At 37.5% G+C, this 17,388-nt stretch overlaps 3 protein-coding genes across 4 annotated transcripts in view; 1 reads left to right on the forward strand and 2 right to left on the reverse strand.

Moving 5' to 3' along the window:
* Positions 1-160: 160 nt before the first annotated feature.
* LOC133521047 (post-GPI attachment to proteins factor 3) lies at positions 161-5,954 on the reverse strand. Of its 2 annotated transcripts, none has more exons than XM_061855776.1 (7): positions 5,693-5,954; positions 5,308-5,462; positions 4,657-4,812; positions 4,142-4,266; positions 3,176-3,312; positions 1,548-1,752; positions 161-338 (listed from the first exon to the last, which is right to left on the reverse strand). In XM_061855776.1, exons 1-7 carry the CDS (start codon positions 5,826-5,828, stop codon positions 266-268), a joined length of 987 nt encoding a protein of 328 aa, XP_061711760.1. In that variant the 5' UTR covers positions 5,829-5,954; the 3' UTR covers positions 161-265. The 2 variants fall into 2 exon arrangements, with proteins under 2 accessions (XP_061711760.1, XP_061711759.1); XM_061855775.1 differs by having other exon boundaries at positions 4,657-4,821.
* A 1,619-nt stretch (positions 5,955-7,573) lies between these two features.
* LOC133521050 (GTP-binding protein 10 homolog) lies at positions 7,574-8,912 on the forward strand. Its single transcript, XM_061855778.1, has one exon. The coding sequence runs from the start codon at positions 7,631-7,633 to the stop codon at positions 8,789-8,791; it is 1,161 nt and encodes a 386-aa protein (XP_061711762.1). The 5' UTR covers positions 7,574-7,630; the 3' UTR covers positions 8,792-8,912.
* Positions 8,913-12,871: 3,959 nt separating this feature from the next.
* Positions 12,872-17,388, reverse strand: part of LOC133521051 (BTB/POZ domain-containing protein 9) — a 28,754-nt gene continuing 24,237 nt past the window's right edge. Inside the window, exon 15 of the mRNA XM_061855780.1 lies at positions 12,872-17,292. Within this exon, the coding sequence (XP_061711764.1) occupies positions 17,129-17,292 (164 nt within the window). The 3' untranslated portion in view covers positions 12,872-17,128. The remainder of the gene's footprint in view (positions 17,293-17,388) is intronic.

Here is a 17,388-nt window from a genome sequence, read left to right on the forward strand (position 1 = left end):
TCCGTCTAAGCTACAGAACAAAGTGAGGGAGCGTCATTATAAACGTCATATTATGTTATATAAAAACATTAAAGACGACAGTCCACATTTTGTCATTGCGATGCACAGTTAATTTTGTCCGACTTTATTTTTCTTTATTGTATCGCGAATGAAAAACATCTTGTTGTAATATTCACTTATGTTTATTTAATAACACTTAATTTATTATTTTTTGCTGAAATTTCACAGGCCTCCCTAATTAATCTGGTAAGAGTCAGTTCAAACTTTATGAAAGCTTGACGTCAAGTTTTTCGGATTGTTTTTCATTCTGCAAATATTTCAAATCTTCAATGACGAATCTGTAACAAAAGATAACTTAAATTGCCGATTGCTTACTGAGGGTGCTTTGGGAAAACAGTAAAATCTACAAGGTGTGACAGACGGGCGTACGAAACCGCTATCTTGTTCCGCGGTAAGTCCGTTCAGGACACAGCTATAAGAGAGAGCGAAATAGATATAGCTGATCGGACCAAGGTCACGTCCCGGTACGCCCGTCTGTTAGAGCTTTAAATTTAAATATACTGCAATGTTCTGCCGCCAGAGTGCAGTACTAGCATAAACCGTAAGCCATAGAGTAACTTATATAATTATAATATGCCGTAAACAGTTTTTGGGAAGTTTTCAAATGATTTATTACGAATAAATATGAAATTGATGCATCAAAACGGTTTGTTTATTGTTTGTGCTAGTGGCGCCCCCTAAGTAGAGTTTAGCGTAATATTCCGTATAAAAAATTGGTGCTGGATATTTCGTTGAGGCTCTATATTATCGACCGATTTTATGATCGGCCGCCGACATATATAAAGGTCAATACATAACGTCAAATGTTGGTTCTTACGTTGCGCCAAAGAGAATTTGAAATAGAGGTGGATTGTCAAAGAAAACTTTGTAGTCACAGTAAATTTACTGCCATCTTTCGACACATGATTAAAACTTTTAGAACGCCATTTGACTTTGATCCTTATTATTTTACTGAAATGTGTTAAATTTGTTAAATATCAAAAAGTGGTGCCATATAATAGATCAAAGGCCAAAGGTATGGTGGCATCTATGGAAGGTAGAGGCAAGGAACAAAATCTCCATATACCAAAAAGTGTGCAACAAAAAACTATAAATAGGTGGCGCTACAATACCTAGAATACTTGAGAAAAAATCTAATCATAGACAGCGCACTTCACTCCGTCAATAACGCCTAGGTTCTTAACTACTCTAGCGCTACTCTGGAGAGATTTGGAACTATTATTTATAGCTGACAGCTGGACACTTTTGCAACAGCCTATGCTTTCAGCTTTTCTGCCTATGGAGATTTTGTTCCTTGCCTCTACCTTCCATAGTTGCATCGTTTCGCGCGATGGCGCCACAACCTTTAGCCGATGCCCGGTAAGATGGCGCCACTTTTTTATATTTAACAAATTTAACACATACCAGTGAAAGTATAAGAATCAAAGTCAAGTGACGTCCTAAAAGTTTTAATCGTGTGTCGAAAGATGGCAGTAAATTTACGGTACCTGTAGAACAGTAGAGGTAGCGGTGCGGTGGCGAGATGCCACAGAGCGTGCGCGTCCCAGCCAGCCTTCGGCGGGAACTCCAACAGCTCGAGGCACAGCGCGGCGCCCGACCACGCGGTGAACGCCAGTACGAGGCGCGGGTGGCGGCGCCCGCGGATTAGCTGGATGCTCGCCCAGAGCGTCCAGAGCAGGCCGCCTGACACGCCTGTAAAACTTGACACTGACCAGGGAATCGTTTCACAAACTTGTTATAAAGCAACTTTTTTCCTGTCAACTGAGTAATAATTTCAAATCATCATTTCAATAATAATTGTTGTTGACGTAACTGGTGACCGAAGAGCTGGCGGCTTCCTTGTACAACGTATCAGTATTGCGATACAATTACTCGCTTCGTCTGGGAATCGAACCGACTAAATAATTTTCTTGAAATTTGACTCAAACATTTTACGTTGTTGCTTTCTTTTAAAATACTATGTTACTTAGGAAGAATTATTATTTTTTGTGTATTCTTTCGATTCGTATCATAAAAATGGAGGTGATTTTTTTTTCACATTTAAGTCAGTTCGATTCCCAGACGAAGCAAGTAATTCTTAGAAAATCTTTAAATGCAGTATTACTGACTATTAAAAATAACATAGTCTTCTTTCAGCGAAATATCCGATCTACGATATTTAAGGTACTTGATGTCCCATAGTCTTGGGACGCCCTGTATATCCATTATGTATATTGTTATTGTAAAATAGTAATTAATTTGTCAGGTAAAGCTATTCTAGGGTTCTGTACTGTACCAGAAGGTAGCAATCAGAACCCTATTACTTTCTGTGCTGTCTGTCTGCAGACTTTAGGTATCTCAAGAATAGTATACATAAATCTCACCTTATATAAGTTGAAATTGCTTGAAATGTTAACAACATTAATCTAAGACAATGGCTATGGCCGGGTCATGACTCTTTGAGCCTTATATAGTACGATTTATCGACCACATACGCGCCAATAGAATTTCAACTTTAGCAATCGGATATAAGGTACAAATTAGATTTGTATTTCGAGAAATGTGACATGTCTTCAAAAGAATCATCAAAGATGGATTAATTGGAATATATTCAGATTTTTCGGAAAGGCGTTAGATTAGTGCGGCGTGGAAAAGCGTGCCGTAGATTCAGAGTGCAATTTTTGAAAAATCGTGCCAAATTTTAGATAACAATACGATCAACAACATTTTTATTAGTCAGTTAGTATTAAAATAGCTCCTAGAAATGCGCAATTTTATTTTTGAGGAAACTCAGCGTTAACTTTTTTCTGTTTCACAAATTACAACAAATCAAAATTCAAAAACACAATATGCAAAATAGGCACAACGTATGTCGATTTGCGGGAAATCAGCAAAACTAACTAAAACATCCATCTCGCTCAGGCTTGCGCTCAGTGAGAGTGAGAGAAGAACCTACCTACCTACTACCTACTTACGTACGGGGCCTTCCATAGAATAGAATAATTTTTATTTGTAAACACAAACAAGATACATTACATTACATAATATAACAAAAACAAAGTATAAAGTGCCACGAAGGCCATCTCAGCATGTTGCTGGTGCAATACTTCCTTGAACAAATGAAGTATGAACTCACCACAGACAACGTTGACCAGCATGTTGTATCCGTAGTCGACACGGCCCGCGTGGAGGTAGCGCACATGCATGGCATAATAGCACACCAACATAAGCAGCAACGTCAGCGGACCCTGCTTCTTGCGCCCGTGGAACACTCTGGAATAGAAAGAAACTAATTACATTAATTCCATAAAACACACACACAGGACAAGAAGATGGAAGAAATAAGGTAAAACGATAAAAACAAATGGAAGAAACAAAAAAAACAACAGATAAAATTATGTACACATTAAAAACACTTGTAAAATTTATACCATAAACATACATATATTTCATTATAAAGGAATAGGGAAATCACACACAGATTAGAAAAAAACTGGATAAACAATAAGTAATGGAACACCAGGAACTCTAGGGAGGAACATAATACAGCAGTGAGATAACCACAGCTTCTTGAGCAACGTAAATGAATGAATGTGTTGTGATTGTGTTTTGAAATTTTTGAATACAATATATACTTACAAACTAATGTTTTTTATTACTTATCCTCGTAAGGCCCAAGGTCCTACCTATAGGACTTATTCAGTACGATGAAATTTAAATCATATTCAAATAGGACAGAGTTGCATTTGTTTTGTTTCGTGCAATTTTCAAACAAAATAAAATCTACTGTATTCCGTGCACTATAGGTTCAAATTCCAGTGGCAAATTTTGGCTGGGCCTTACGAGGATATATATAACATGTTATCTCTCGGTAGGGCTTTCCGACATAGCTACGTAATCTGAGATCACAACCGGTGAATTCTACATTGAAAACAAACGGAACCGGTACAATGGAACATAATTGTAACTGCATTCTACAGCTGACGTAGATGACGCTGCAAGGCACCAGACGTTTTAGAAACCGTGTCTAGCGTTAGCTCGACATCGATTCAGTTACCGTCGACTTTGCGTGTCGTATTCGCTGGTCTGTGCCCAAACTCACCTAACGACAGCGGCGGCCAACAGCGCCATGACCATAGACAAGGCGCACGCGTAGTCCATAAACTCTGTGAACGGCGTGTCTCGAGTGTGGAAGATTATTGACCACATCCACGCGTTCTCGCACACCTAAAAATAGTTGTAATTATTGTTAACGCACACGCATAATTACGAGTATATTGATGTGCCACTCACACAGCGGCATTGACTGCCGGCGTCATCGGCGGGAAACCAATTATATAACCATGCGCGTGCGATAGAGATAGAAACAGACAGGCGGAATTATTCGTGCTCAGCGTCTTTACTTTAGAGTTGTCTTTACTTCTATTCGTATTTTATAAAGTGTAAATTTCGAGTCTATGAAAGGGGCGAAGAAGAAGAGCTTTTTGTCTATGAACAGGCAAGTAACAGTGAAAATACTTTTGTATTCAATATTCCACCTTATTCCATTGTATTGAGGTGAAATTGTTGTGATATAATAAATACATACATCTACAACCATACATTAAATATACTCACCAAAGCAAACCCATGCCAGAAAGGCAGCAGTGGTGTGCTCTTTACTGAGAATTGCGTAGCCATCTCATGATGCATGTATAGATGAGCAGCTAGGTTTAGCAGGGACGCGAATGCTGAGGCTGGTTCCTGCACGCCCAGTAGTCGGGTGAATGGCCACTGTAAGGCCTAAGTAGTCAGTCAACGGAATAAATTAATTTATAAGTATATATCTGAAAATGTATCTATTTCTATTCTATTTCTGTTCTATTCATTGATTCAATCTTAATTGTATTTAAATGCTTCTCACTGTGTATTTCTATTTTGGCCCTATGGTTGACTGGTTGAGAATGCAATGAGGCATTAAGTCTGCGATTTGTACCTTTTTGGTGTGCAATAAAGTTTAAAATAAAGTTAGTAATTGACACAAAAAATAAAAGTAAATGACTACCCTGTGTCTTAAACTGGAAAACCTACTAGTCATAATTAAGACTCAGTTTTCTATTTAAGACTATAATTTTGCATATAAATAAAATAAACCAAATCAAAATTACTATCTTGGTTATTATAAGTCAGCCCAAGGCTATAAGAGGCTTGCAAAGGATTTCAGAGAAAATACAGGTAACAAATATGGTTTGAAAAATATTAGTAATAATTAGTTACGTATCAACTTACTTTTCCATGAAACTTGGGGTAGTCATAGCCTCTCTCTACAAATGCGTCTACTGTCCGCCACATGCAGTGGTAGCGGCACTCGTCCTGGCAACCCCACTGCAACAACCAGCTCCAGAAGTCCTGCAGATTGATGGCTTCAGGAGTGAAATTATCATCTGGAATTTAGACATACATTTAAGGTATTAAAACTAATGTCAGTCTTTCTATAGTTGGTGGATATCCATATGGAAGGAAACTAGTACTTTTAAAATGCCCAATGATTAGATTTTCCTAGCTAATATGGAAAATGCATCAATATCAAACAAATATAAGATAATTAATATAGCAGACTAGATTGTATTCAATGCAAAACTTATCAATGTTGCGCACTAAAAATCAAACTCACCTTGTGTACAATTGGTATTCTTGCACCTTTTAACACAAGTTTGGTAAAACGGAGAGCGGTCACCGTCGCTTGCCAAAACTAAGCCGCCGTTTAAAGAAATGAATAAAATAACTAGTAGAGAAAGTTCAGCCTTCATTTTCTAAGGAATTCATTAATAGAACGTTACGTTTTCATTCTCTAAATTTTTATTACACCGACGGCGCTATTGGTATCAGTATTTATTTTTATTCATTATGGTTTTTTTTCCTAATCTCACAAAAAAACTGACCAGGGTTGCCAACTCCAAATTTTTTTTACCCCTAGATCTCAACTTAAAAGCCCCTAAAACTGTACTATTGTTTTGGAAAACCCACTAAATAAAAAATAAAAGAAATTATACGTTTAATGAATTCTTTATTTGTACATTTTCCAGAATTTCGTACATTAAATCATTGTCAACCGGTTCGACACTTTTATGATCATACATATGAACGGTAAATAGTTTTAACATTTTATTTGTTGGAGTAAATGTCACGCAAGATCCTAATCGCTGTAGTGTGAAGCGGACCATCATCACACTTTGCAGCATTTCAATGGATAATCTATTCCGCAGCTTATTTTTTTACTATATTATATATAGACAACGCGCGTTATACCCTTGCATTTGAAATGGGAACTGTTGTAAATGCCAACCCGCATTTTGCGATATTTTCGAAACGTTTGCAGCCAGCAGCATCGCAATCGTCGTATACTTCAGAGTAAAAATCCGCTGATGTTGAAGTGTTTGACCACATTTTATTACTCAATTGGTGCCACTCAGATTCGATATCATTTTTATATGAGGTCACTGAATGTGATTTAAAACTGGTTTTATGTCAGGTTTTACTTGAGACGTAGCCACTTTTGGGTCTAAATTAGCAATTACTTTCAGGATTGATAAATTATCCGGCAGCCGTTTTTGTATCTGTTCTGCAAGGCAACATAAAAAGTTCTTGCATCTTTCGCTTACATACAATAACGTGTGCGCACCCGTCGTACTCAAGTTTGCCAACAAATCCAAGAATCAACAGCCACGACGCCACAGGCCCAAAATAGAGCGCTAGAAGCTTACTTACACGATACTTTTGGTGCGGCCCAACACCTAGATCAAACTTATAGCCATAACAGACTACCGCAAGTATGGAAGTACCCTGCCTCTCCCTGCTCCACCGTACTTGCTTTTTATTATTAACATACGGACTTTCTATTTCTATACGTCTTCCGTATGAAATGACATGTGCAAACGAGACAGCTGTATGAATGTGTATAGCGACGTTCCGTTCACGTAGGTCATTTCGTAAGGAAATCGGGTAAAAATTCCGTATGTATGTGGCCGGCCTAACACTGTACGACCCGACAAGGGGACCCGACCATAAATGATGGTCTTTACAGCGACGAAATGTCATACAACCACGTTACAAATCACTGTGTAGCTTACATCGGAACGTTCAGCCGTGTATGTCCTTCTCAATCGCACTTGCGAGTTCAAGTAACACAGAGTGGGATACACTATGGTATCGAGAACGTTTTATTTCCAGTATAGTATGTAGCTTCTCACATCGTGAACACTTTTAGAAAAATCCCTAAAAAAAACACTAAAAATACTTAGCCCCTAAAAAAACCACTGGCTGCTTTTTTCCCCCCTAAATTTAGTGGTAAAACCACTAAGTTGGCAACCCTGAAACTGACAGACAACTAAATGTCAAAATGGCATTGACTATGTCAAAAACAGCTGATTATATTGTTGCAATATAAAAAAATTATCATTCAATACAGCATGATAAAATTCAGGCGTCTAATTCTACTGTCTTAAATAGTTTTTATTATTTTAGAATGGCAATGGTGTCCTCCAAATGTCAAAATAGTAAATGAATTATAACCTAAATTAAGCACGATTATTTATTTCGCACAAGATTTAAAATGGTGTTTATACTTAGGCCATTATTGGCTAAGGAAATTAAACGCCCGCGAAATTATCTCCGTAGTCGATTCGTCGACTCTATAAGGCTTCATGTGAAAGGCGGTACAGGGGGTACCGGCCTTCCCAAGTTCGGGGGCCTCGGAGGTCAGGGCGGCTGTGTTTACTGTATCGGTAAAGAGAAAGCGAATTTACTAAATATCTCGAATAAGTACCGAATGAAAACTATAAGCGCAGGACACGGAGAAGACAGCAGGAAAACGAAAATTGTTGGCAATCCCGGCGCCGACGTCCAACTTGAGGTCCCTCTCGGCGTAACGATTTATAGACAGGATGGAAAAGTCCTAGGCTCCATTGACAAGGAAGATGAAACCATAATACTAGCCAGAGGAGGCCCTGGAGGCAATACACAGAATAATTTCTTAGGACACTTCGGTCAGATATATCACATAAGATTAGATCTTAAATTAATAGCTGATATAGGACTTGTCGGGTTCCCCAATGCAGGAAAGAGCTCCTTGTTAAAGGCAATATCGAGAGCCAAACCTAAGATAGCTAACTATCCATTCACAACCATCAAGCCAAATAAAGGAGTGATACAATATGAAGACATGAGACAGATTTCTATAGCAGACCTGCCGGGCCTTATTGAAGGAGCTCATAACAATATAGGACTTGGACACAAGTTCTTAAAGCATGTAGAAAGAACAAAATTACTGCTTTTCATTGCTGACGTTCAAGGCTTCCAATTAAGCCCTAAATATCCTAAAAGGTCATGTCTTGAAACTGTGTTACTTCTCAACAAAGAGTTGGAACTTTACGACCCAGAGTTGTTAGAGAAGCCAGCAATCTTAGCTGTCAATAAAATGGACTTAAATGGTGCAGAAGACATATTTGAAGAAGTCAAGGATTCCCTTAAGAACATAGACAGAGTTATAGGATCAGTGCCCACGGAAATAAGGCCAGAGAAAATAATAGAATTTGAAGATGTTATTGGTATATCTGCTTTGAACAACAGTGACAGTATACAAGACTTGAGACAGCTGCTGCGGAAAAGGCTGGATGAATATGCGGATGAGAATAACCCTGATATTGTGGATGCTGATGCAATGCTTAGGAGAACCAGGGCAATAATGACTGAAAGAGGGCCGAAAGTCACTTAGTGCTTATATTTATGTACCTGTCTCTTTATTTTATTGTGAACATGAAAAGGAAGATTGTATAGATTTATTCCTAAGAGGAATATATCGTAAGTATTCAAATAAAAATGACATCCTATTAAAACATTGTTTTTTTTTTCATTTCAGTAAGTTTAAAAATGTTGTAGTAGGTGGCAATCACAATAGATCAGGAATGGTTGCAGTGATATTTAGGCTGTAGAGCCTTACATAGCCCCTGACAAAGAAGAAGAAGTTTAAAAATCAATAAATGAAACACCAATATCACTTAAGTTTTATTAAAACATATTAAAAGCTCTACAATATTATATCTCTGCCTTAAAACTACAAAGGATAATGAATGTAGCTACACCCACCCCAGCTTTCACAACTGGTTCCAATTTTATCACAGTAAAAGACGAACTATCCGTCTGTGACGCGCCAAGGTCTAATGTCCCTATGCAATGCGACATTCAGGATTGATTATTTAACCTCTTGTCTCCATGATTTTGCATTTATTTGACAACGTTTTTGTCTACAGCACAACTAAGGTTTAAACCCACGATTCTGAACCACAACACACATGCAAGGTTAATCCTGAATATCACATAATACGTCAATCCTTATTCCAACATCCGATCTCTCGGAAACTTACTAAATGTAACCCCAATATTGAACAACAGCAGTAACCAACATGCACTATGGTAAATAGAAAATGCTAGTAATAAAGGAGTTTAGGTTCTAACACTCCAATCTAATACAATAGCAAAATAAACTTTCCTAATTTCCACAAAAGACAGCGAATAAATATCATAATTTTTCAACATTTACGTTCTGATTGATATTACAAACGAAATTTGTAACTAACTGTGCATCCAAATCAAAATATACCTTATCACTAGAGTTTCAGCAGTTTTTCAAACGTTGGCAAACAACCGTGAGGACAAAAAATACCTTATAGGGAATTGAAACTCCACGGTTGTTTCTGACCATTTATAAGTAAAAATAAAAAGCATTGTAATGATAGTTTGTAGGAAAGGTGCAGATCCAACACGGTGATCATAAATGTATATACACAAAAAAAAAAACAAGTGGCTATATAACAATTGGAATATTTTGGTTTGGATCACAAAAAATATGGTGGTAGTAACCAGCAGTCAATATTACAATAAATGTTTAGTAATTAAAAACAGATAAATACGGTTTAACATAATTATAAAGACGACACGATACTCCATTTTAAACGAAGACCACCAATAAATTAATTCAAAGAATATTCTACCTTAACCTACAACGCATAGGATATAAAATCGAACAGACGTGGTCTTCAATTACTACCCGTACGAATCAACTGTGCACTCCGCTGGAATGCGACCCCTTGACGATCTCCAGATGACGTCACAGCGCGAGGTGCACAGTTAATTCGTACGGGTTATACAACTAAATACTTAACTTAGAGTAAAACGATACAATATTAAGGAAATGTCTAAAGAAAATTTAAAGCACTAGGTCACAGATACAAATATGTGATACCAAAGAAAAAGGTAGGAACCTTAACGAGGTTTTTTTAGTAGACGAAGACGGCATGCCTATAAGTATAGGCGTATCCACACCCAGGGCCGGATTTAGGGGAGGGCAACCGGGGTTACTGCCCCGGGCCTTCACAAAAGAGAATTCGGTAAATTTACCATTTTATTTGGAAAAAAATTGGGGCCAGGGGGCCTCCACTCCTTTGTTGCCCGAGGCCTCCAGAGGCTCTAAATCCGGCATTGTCCACACCGCGGTTACTTTTTATAGAACAAGTTTTCTAAGTGTTACTGCTACATTCGGTAACTATTTGTAACCACAAAAGTTGCCTCATGTTACCGTGTTGGTCTACTAAAGTTAACTATGGTGTGGATGCACCTTAATCATATTTCGAACGAAAAAGTTATTCGTAACGATGATAAGGGTCATTATTCTGTGGTATTTCACAAACACGCGTCTAAAAGGCGGCATCGCTTGATTATATCTGCTAGATAGACATTGAGTCGAAGTTGATGGCTATACGTAAACCTTCTTGCGCTCAAATAAGGTCCCACAATTGTCAACTAAATGTGATGCGGTTATTACAGTGAGCACCAAATAGATAGTGACGGCCAAAGTGGCCAAAAATATATCGAAACACGCTGTTGGTTCAGTCAGTATATGAAGTAGCGCAACATACTACGCGTCATTCTCTAACAGACCTATAGCTTAATAAAAAGAGATATATCTTTATATGTAGAACAATAGACTATAACAAATACTTGTGAACGGAAACTGTTAGTGATTTTTTCTTGTTGGAACAGTATTCCGGGGTGGCCGATATATTTGGCGCGTTATTTTATCCGCTACTATTGAGCTGGCTGTACCATAGAAATACCTGCGAATCCTGTGATCTCTTATTTATTTATTTATTTCCAATTTGTTTTATTTCTATTGTTTATTAATCCTTTTTAAAACATTGTGTACTTTCCGTGCTTCAGACGTTTATGACCCGGACGGAAGACCAGCGTTGACCCATCCAGGCTAACACCATGCTAAGTCGGGACCCCTTTGTGCCTAATATGTATCATGTAATGTAATGTTATGTGTAAGTTTGTTTTAGTTCCTCTTTTTATCTGTATATTTTACAACGAATAAAATATTTCTAAATAATAATATGTCACGTTATATAACTTTATTTGACGTTCATAAGCGATTACAATGCGCTTGAAAAATAAACTATCTTTATCTTTGGCCGACACTGTATATTTGATGTTCACTGTAGAAAACGTTCTGTTCCAAACCCAAACCAAGATTTAAACAAGCAGCTCAAATCAGAAGCAAATGCAATCAAACGAACCCAGCCAAGAGTATAGACTAGAAAACATCTTAACGACTAAATAACTAAATTGACGGTCGAAAGTTCGAAACTATATAAATCTAACATGGAATAACTTATATCAACATTTCACGGTCTACGGGCAATCTTAACACATTCAGTGCCAACTACGCCGGCTCGAAGCCTACACCTCTGACCTGAGAAAATTTAAATCCATCCTAAATTGTAGGAGGGTATCCTAGTACGGAACCGGATATGGAATTAAAAGAACATGAAATAACATAAGTACAGCAGGTACTTTCTACACAACTAGGTAGATTGCTAATTTAGGACGTTATCATTCGTGATGTACCTAATCGCTTATTATATAGTATGCTGCGAAATGAGTTTTTGCTTAATAACAGTTTTCATTCTAGAGTTTGCAAGTTCGGTGACATTTATTTTATTTAGATACAATGTATCTATTGAATAAGATGGTACATGTCTACATATGAAATTTTGTACGTGACTTTGTACGTGTTTTATCTTTAGGATGGTATATTAGGTACAGTAGTATTTAAATAAAAGGCTTGTCAGTTTTCACTAGACCTGTCTCTGCGTGTTGGGTCGTGACATACTGGCCGGGGTGTTCTTGCAAGCCAGGTTGTTGGTGGAGTTAGTCCTGAGCGGCGCGCGGGAAGCAATAGAGCCATCGCTGTTCAATTTAAATAACCTATGGGTCTTACGCGTTTATTTCGTAAATAAACGTGTTCTATTCGGAAAAACAAAATTTTGCGGGCGGGCACCCTGAGATAACATTCTTTTATGTATACATTTTTATTTTGAGACATGTCTTAGTCTGTTTTGCCAGCCAATGAGAATAGACCACAAATTTAGTCTGTTGTATATAGATACGTAGGGATTCTATGGTATTATATAACTGGCTGAATGGCCGAGTCATGTGGTACAGTCTTTGTTTACATTCCTTGAAATATCTTAAAGTTCAGATAGTGAAACCTGGTTTTGTCTTCCAGAAGGGCATTGATGAGAAGAACATAGGCCAGAGCTCCAGTTACAGAAGCCCCCAAACAGCGTTATCCCCTTGATTGTGTGCGACACTTTCGAGGAGAACGAAGAAAACAGTCCCAACTAAATCGGCGCCCATGACCCCAAAAACGGGAAAGGAAAATAAACAACACGCTGTACCAACACCTAAGACTAATCTTATATACACTCCCACCAGACTTACGAGATCAGCTTCAAAATTGAACAGCGATGGCTCCGCTGCTTCCCGCGCGCCGCTCAGGACTAACTCCACCAACAACCTGGCTTGCAAGAACACCCTGACCAGTATGTCACGACCCAACACGCAGAGACAGGTCTAGTGAAAACTGACAATCCTTTTATTTAAATACTACTGTACCTAATATACCATCCTAAAGATAAAACACGTACAAAGTCACGTACAAAATTTCATATGTAGACATGTACCATCTTATTCAATAGATACACAGTTGTGTATCTATTGAATAAGATGGTACGGTCAAGGAGTTTAATTCAGTACCATTTCGTACCTTGTCACAGTGATAATAGTATGGGGTTTGTAGCGACTTTCATATTAATTGCCACTGTGATAAGGTACGAAATGGTACGGAAATTAAATTCTTTGACTGTACATGTCTACATATGAAATTTTGCACTGTTACCTATGGAAATGGCGTCTGGACGTCATTATTATTGTAATGGGTTATCTCTATGTAAGGCTATTGTAATAATAGCCTTACATATAGATAAAATATTGTAAACTGCTGATATTTTTTTACTCTTAACTTCTGTCTACTGTTTGATATAAATATTTGAATCTCTTATTAATTTTAGAATAATTTAATATTAATATAAGTTTGCGCGTTTAACTATGAGAGGTTTAATTTGTTAACGAGTCCAATTAAGTTAGTTATATTCAAGGCCCGTACTTTTCATGCCGTTGACGCAAAAATGACGTAATTACACAGGGAGTTGTTTTACAATACTACAAATTTAGATAACTTACTTATTGACGGGTATCAAAATAAATACTTGTTACGAGAATAAAAGCTTGTTACGCTGTTAAAAATAAAAAAAATATGTATTATTTAATAAATTAATAATCTATTATTTATTTGAGTGACAATAATATGAATGTCAGTTAGACGTTTCTGTACTGATTGCCAAGTATATGTATAACTTACCTAAAGAGGTTGATAAATGATTAATTATTACGAAAATACTAATTGGAATCATATACTCTATGTAGCGTGACGTCATTTTTCTGTCAACGGCATGAACGGTACGGGCCCTGCTAATTTGTTAAGCAAAAGGTATAGTTTCCTTTATGCAGCGAGTACTTCTGCTAATGCTAACACGCTATTATAAGTAAACGGGAACAAGCCGTTTAAAAACCAATTTTATCACCCTATTTATATGGTTCAAATTCATGAAACAGCCCATTCAGAGATAACAAGTTTTGTTATCTCCAAAAGTAAAGCTCGGTTGTTTATGCCACCCGCGTGGCTGATTGGATTTCGAATAAACTAAACTGTTAAATAAAATTGAACCTTAATACGGTCACAATAGATGGTTTTTAAAGACATTATTGCTTACACGTGCTATTAAGATGGGAGCTGACCGCTCTGCAGAAAAGAAACAAGGGCTTTTATTTGACAGATTAGGGGTCAAGCCAAAAAATCATTTCATAAAATTCATACTAATTATACCTTAACAAAAAACGCACGCAACGGTGAAATTATTTACAGTACAGGGTGTTTATTTATTCACCTGTAATCATTTACGGGGTGAATATATAGGTCATACTGAGCAACTCTTACTATGACACCAACTCGAAATCGCGAAAAAAATTGTCTGTTTCATACATTTTGTCTGTCTGACCTTGACATTTTCTATGGGAGAGAAAAAAAAAATCGCGACTTCGGGATTGGTTTTATAGTAAAAGTTGCTCAGTATGACCTAGTATATATTTAGCCCGTAAATTATTGCAGGTGACTAAGTAAACAAAAATGTGTGTTGACATACATATGGCTGAATCAACTTTTTTTGTTTTGTTATCCTGTCCCGTTGTCCAAGGGACAACAGTGGCATAGTTTGTTTAAAGAGACGTTGTATGCCGTTCTATTAACATGCTTAGTAGGGGGCCCATTATGGACATTGGTTATAACGACCACAAAAACGCAAGTTTAATACATTTAAGTACCATAAAATCAGTATTTCCCTGAACTGTCCCCTGGACAACTAATCGTAACCATGGCAACGAGTGACGCTAAAAAGTTGATTCTCCCATATACTTATGTTACACCATAATTTATTTGATGATACTACAATGTTGAGTCTAGTACTTATCCTTAATTTGATTTTATTCGTGATATTTAGCTTGTATTCGTATATTTAATAATCATCATTTATGTAAATGTCCATAAAAAGCTGCCGACAATCTTTAATAAGGGGACAATTCCCACTCGATTATGAACTCTATCCCTGTGGTATAGAATTTAAAATCTCTTAGCGATTATCTTCATATGACTCGCAGTACGTCAGCATGTATCTCTTTCACACTAACCAGCTTTGTGGGTTAGAGAAGGATGGATGATTTTGAACGCTAACAGATTACTCCTAATCAACAGAGGCTCTGTCATGTGCAATAGAGAGTATTACTGCAATGTTTTGCGTCCAGAGTGCAGCACTAGCTCAAACCGTAAGCCATAGAGTAACTTATATACACTATGTTGATTACGGTGTTTTTGACAAGTTTTGAGATTATTTGTTACGAATAAATATTAAATTGATGCATCAAAACTATTTGTGTACTGTTTCTGCTAGTGGCGCCCCCTATGCAGAGTTTTGCGTAATATTCCCTATTGGTACTATAACAATTGTATTATGATATCAATCGATTGTATTTTTGGGACCAAAGATTTTTAAGCAAGCTATTTTCGCGTGTCGAGGCAAAAAATAAAAATAGTCTTAAAGAAAACCTATTCGTTTTTGTATCTCTTAAAAGTACCCCAGCAACTGTTTCCATCGATATACAACGCTAAAGCTACTTTCAAGAGAATCATTCTGCAGAAAAAGATACAAATGATTTTTCGTTCAATGGAATCGATTTACAATGTAAAAATAAAGTATTTTCGATTGATTAACATATGATCATACAGTACAGTCGCCATCAGATATATCAGAGCGGCCAAGGCGCTCACAAATATCTGAACACGCCTCTATTATCAAGGCGTTAGAGAGCGTGTTCAGATATTTTTGAGCTGTACAGTTCGTATAGCCAGTGGAAAATCTCTGTAAATAAAACAGAGAAGACCAATCCATGTGTTGTTCTTACAGTTTCGGTACTATTTTTTTTTTTAAGTCGAGGGTGCTGCTAATTGTTGGGAACTCTTTTCCTAACTTATAGGTACTAATGATATAAAGCTCTTACGAGTCTAGCTAGAATGGTGCTTTAGTATAAATCGATAATCTCTACGAATCGTTGGTAAATTTAAAGGTGGCATACAAATACAATATAAGACATTTTCACATTCCAAGACCTTATCAATGTTTAGTGCGTTTTTGATATATATAAAATAAATTGAACCGATAGTTGTGTACGACTATTATTATTATATTAAATATTTTACTTAAGGTTGATAAACCTTGAGAATTTAAGTAAACATTGATGCTGCTTTAACCCCTAGACATAATGTAGTTATGTAACCAACCAGGAAATAGCAAGGTAATTTTCGCTGTAAATTTAATATTGATTCATTGGGGGCGTTCAAATATTACGTAACGCAATTTTTGAAGACTTTTGACTCTGATTTCTGTACCATCTTCCTCTCTCTACCTATATGTATAACAGTGGCGGCGCGTCACAAATATTCGTAGGGAACCCGGAGCTAATTTTACTTTCCTTTTCTTCATGATCCGATCGTGGAAGTACTCAACGGTCTGAAATTAGACAAGCCGGTGGGAATCGAGTTCTTTGAACGATCCGCCACTGATGTATAATCACCTGTCTTGTAATAGGGTAAAAAAACGTAAATATCTTTGACGTCGACTATACTTAAAACTAACCTATTGCAAGAATGACGGTTTTAACTGACTTCATGTACTATTGAACATCTACAGAAAATAAGTTAGGGAGTTTAGGACTACCCGTCAGAGTTACACAACCGTCGGTTCAAGATGTTTCGCTGTATCATTAAATTATATTGATTGATTAATTGATCAAAGAGAATTTGAAATAGAGGTGGATTGTCAAAGAAAACTTTGAAGCCACAGTAAATTTATTGCTATCTTTCGACACTTAAGGAAAGGCTCACAAATCATGAATCATCAAGATGGTAGTAAGTTTATTGTGGCTACAAAGATTTCTTTGACAATCCACCTCTATGTCAAATTCTCTCGGGTTGTATTGAGTGCGCAGTAGTAAAGTGAAACATGTTTGGTGTGAGTCGCCGTAGGTACCGTGATGGAGGTGTTCAGTCGTCGTAGCGCTCCTCGGCCTCCGTGGCGGTCTCGGCGGGCGGCAGCGCGCGCGCCGGCTCCGGCGGCGGCGGCGAGGGGGCCGCGGGGGGACCGGCGGGGGGACCGGCGGGGGCCGGGGGGGGACCGGCGGGAGCGGGGGGAGCCGAGGCCGCCGCCCCTGAACATAGTCATACATTACTGACTATATTGTGTGTTTACAACTGTTGTGTACAAGTCGTGTGCACGACCCTTTAAATGACAAATAAAAGTACGG

This window comes from Cydia pomonella, chromosome 9 (assembly GCF_033807575.1).
Source record: "Cydia pomonella isolate Wapato2018A chromosome 9, ilCydPomo1, whole genome shotgun sequence".
NCBI classification, from domain to species: Eukaryota; Metazoa; Arthropoda; class Insecta; order Lepidoptera; family Tortricidae; genus Cydia; species Cydia pomonella.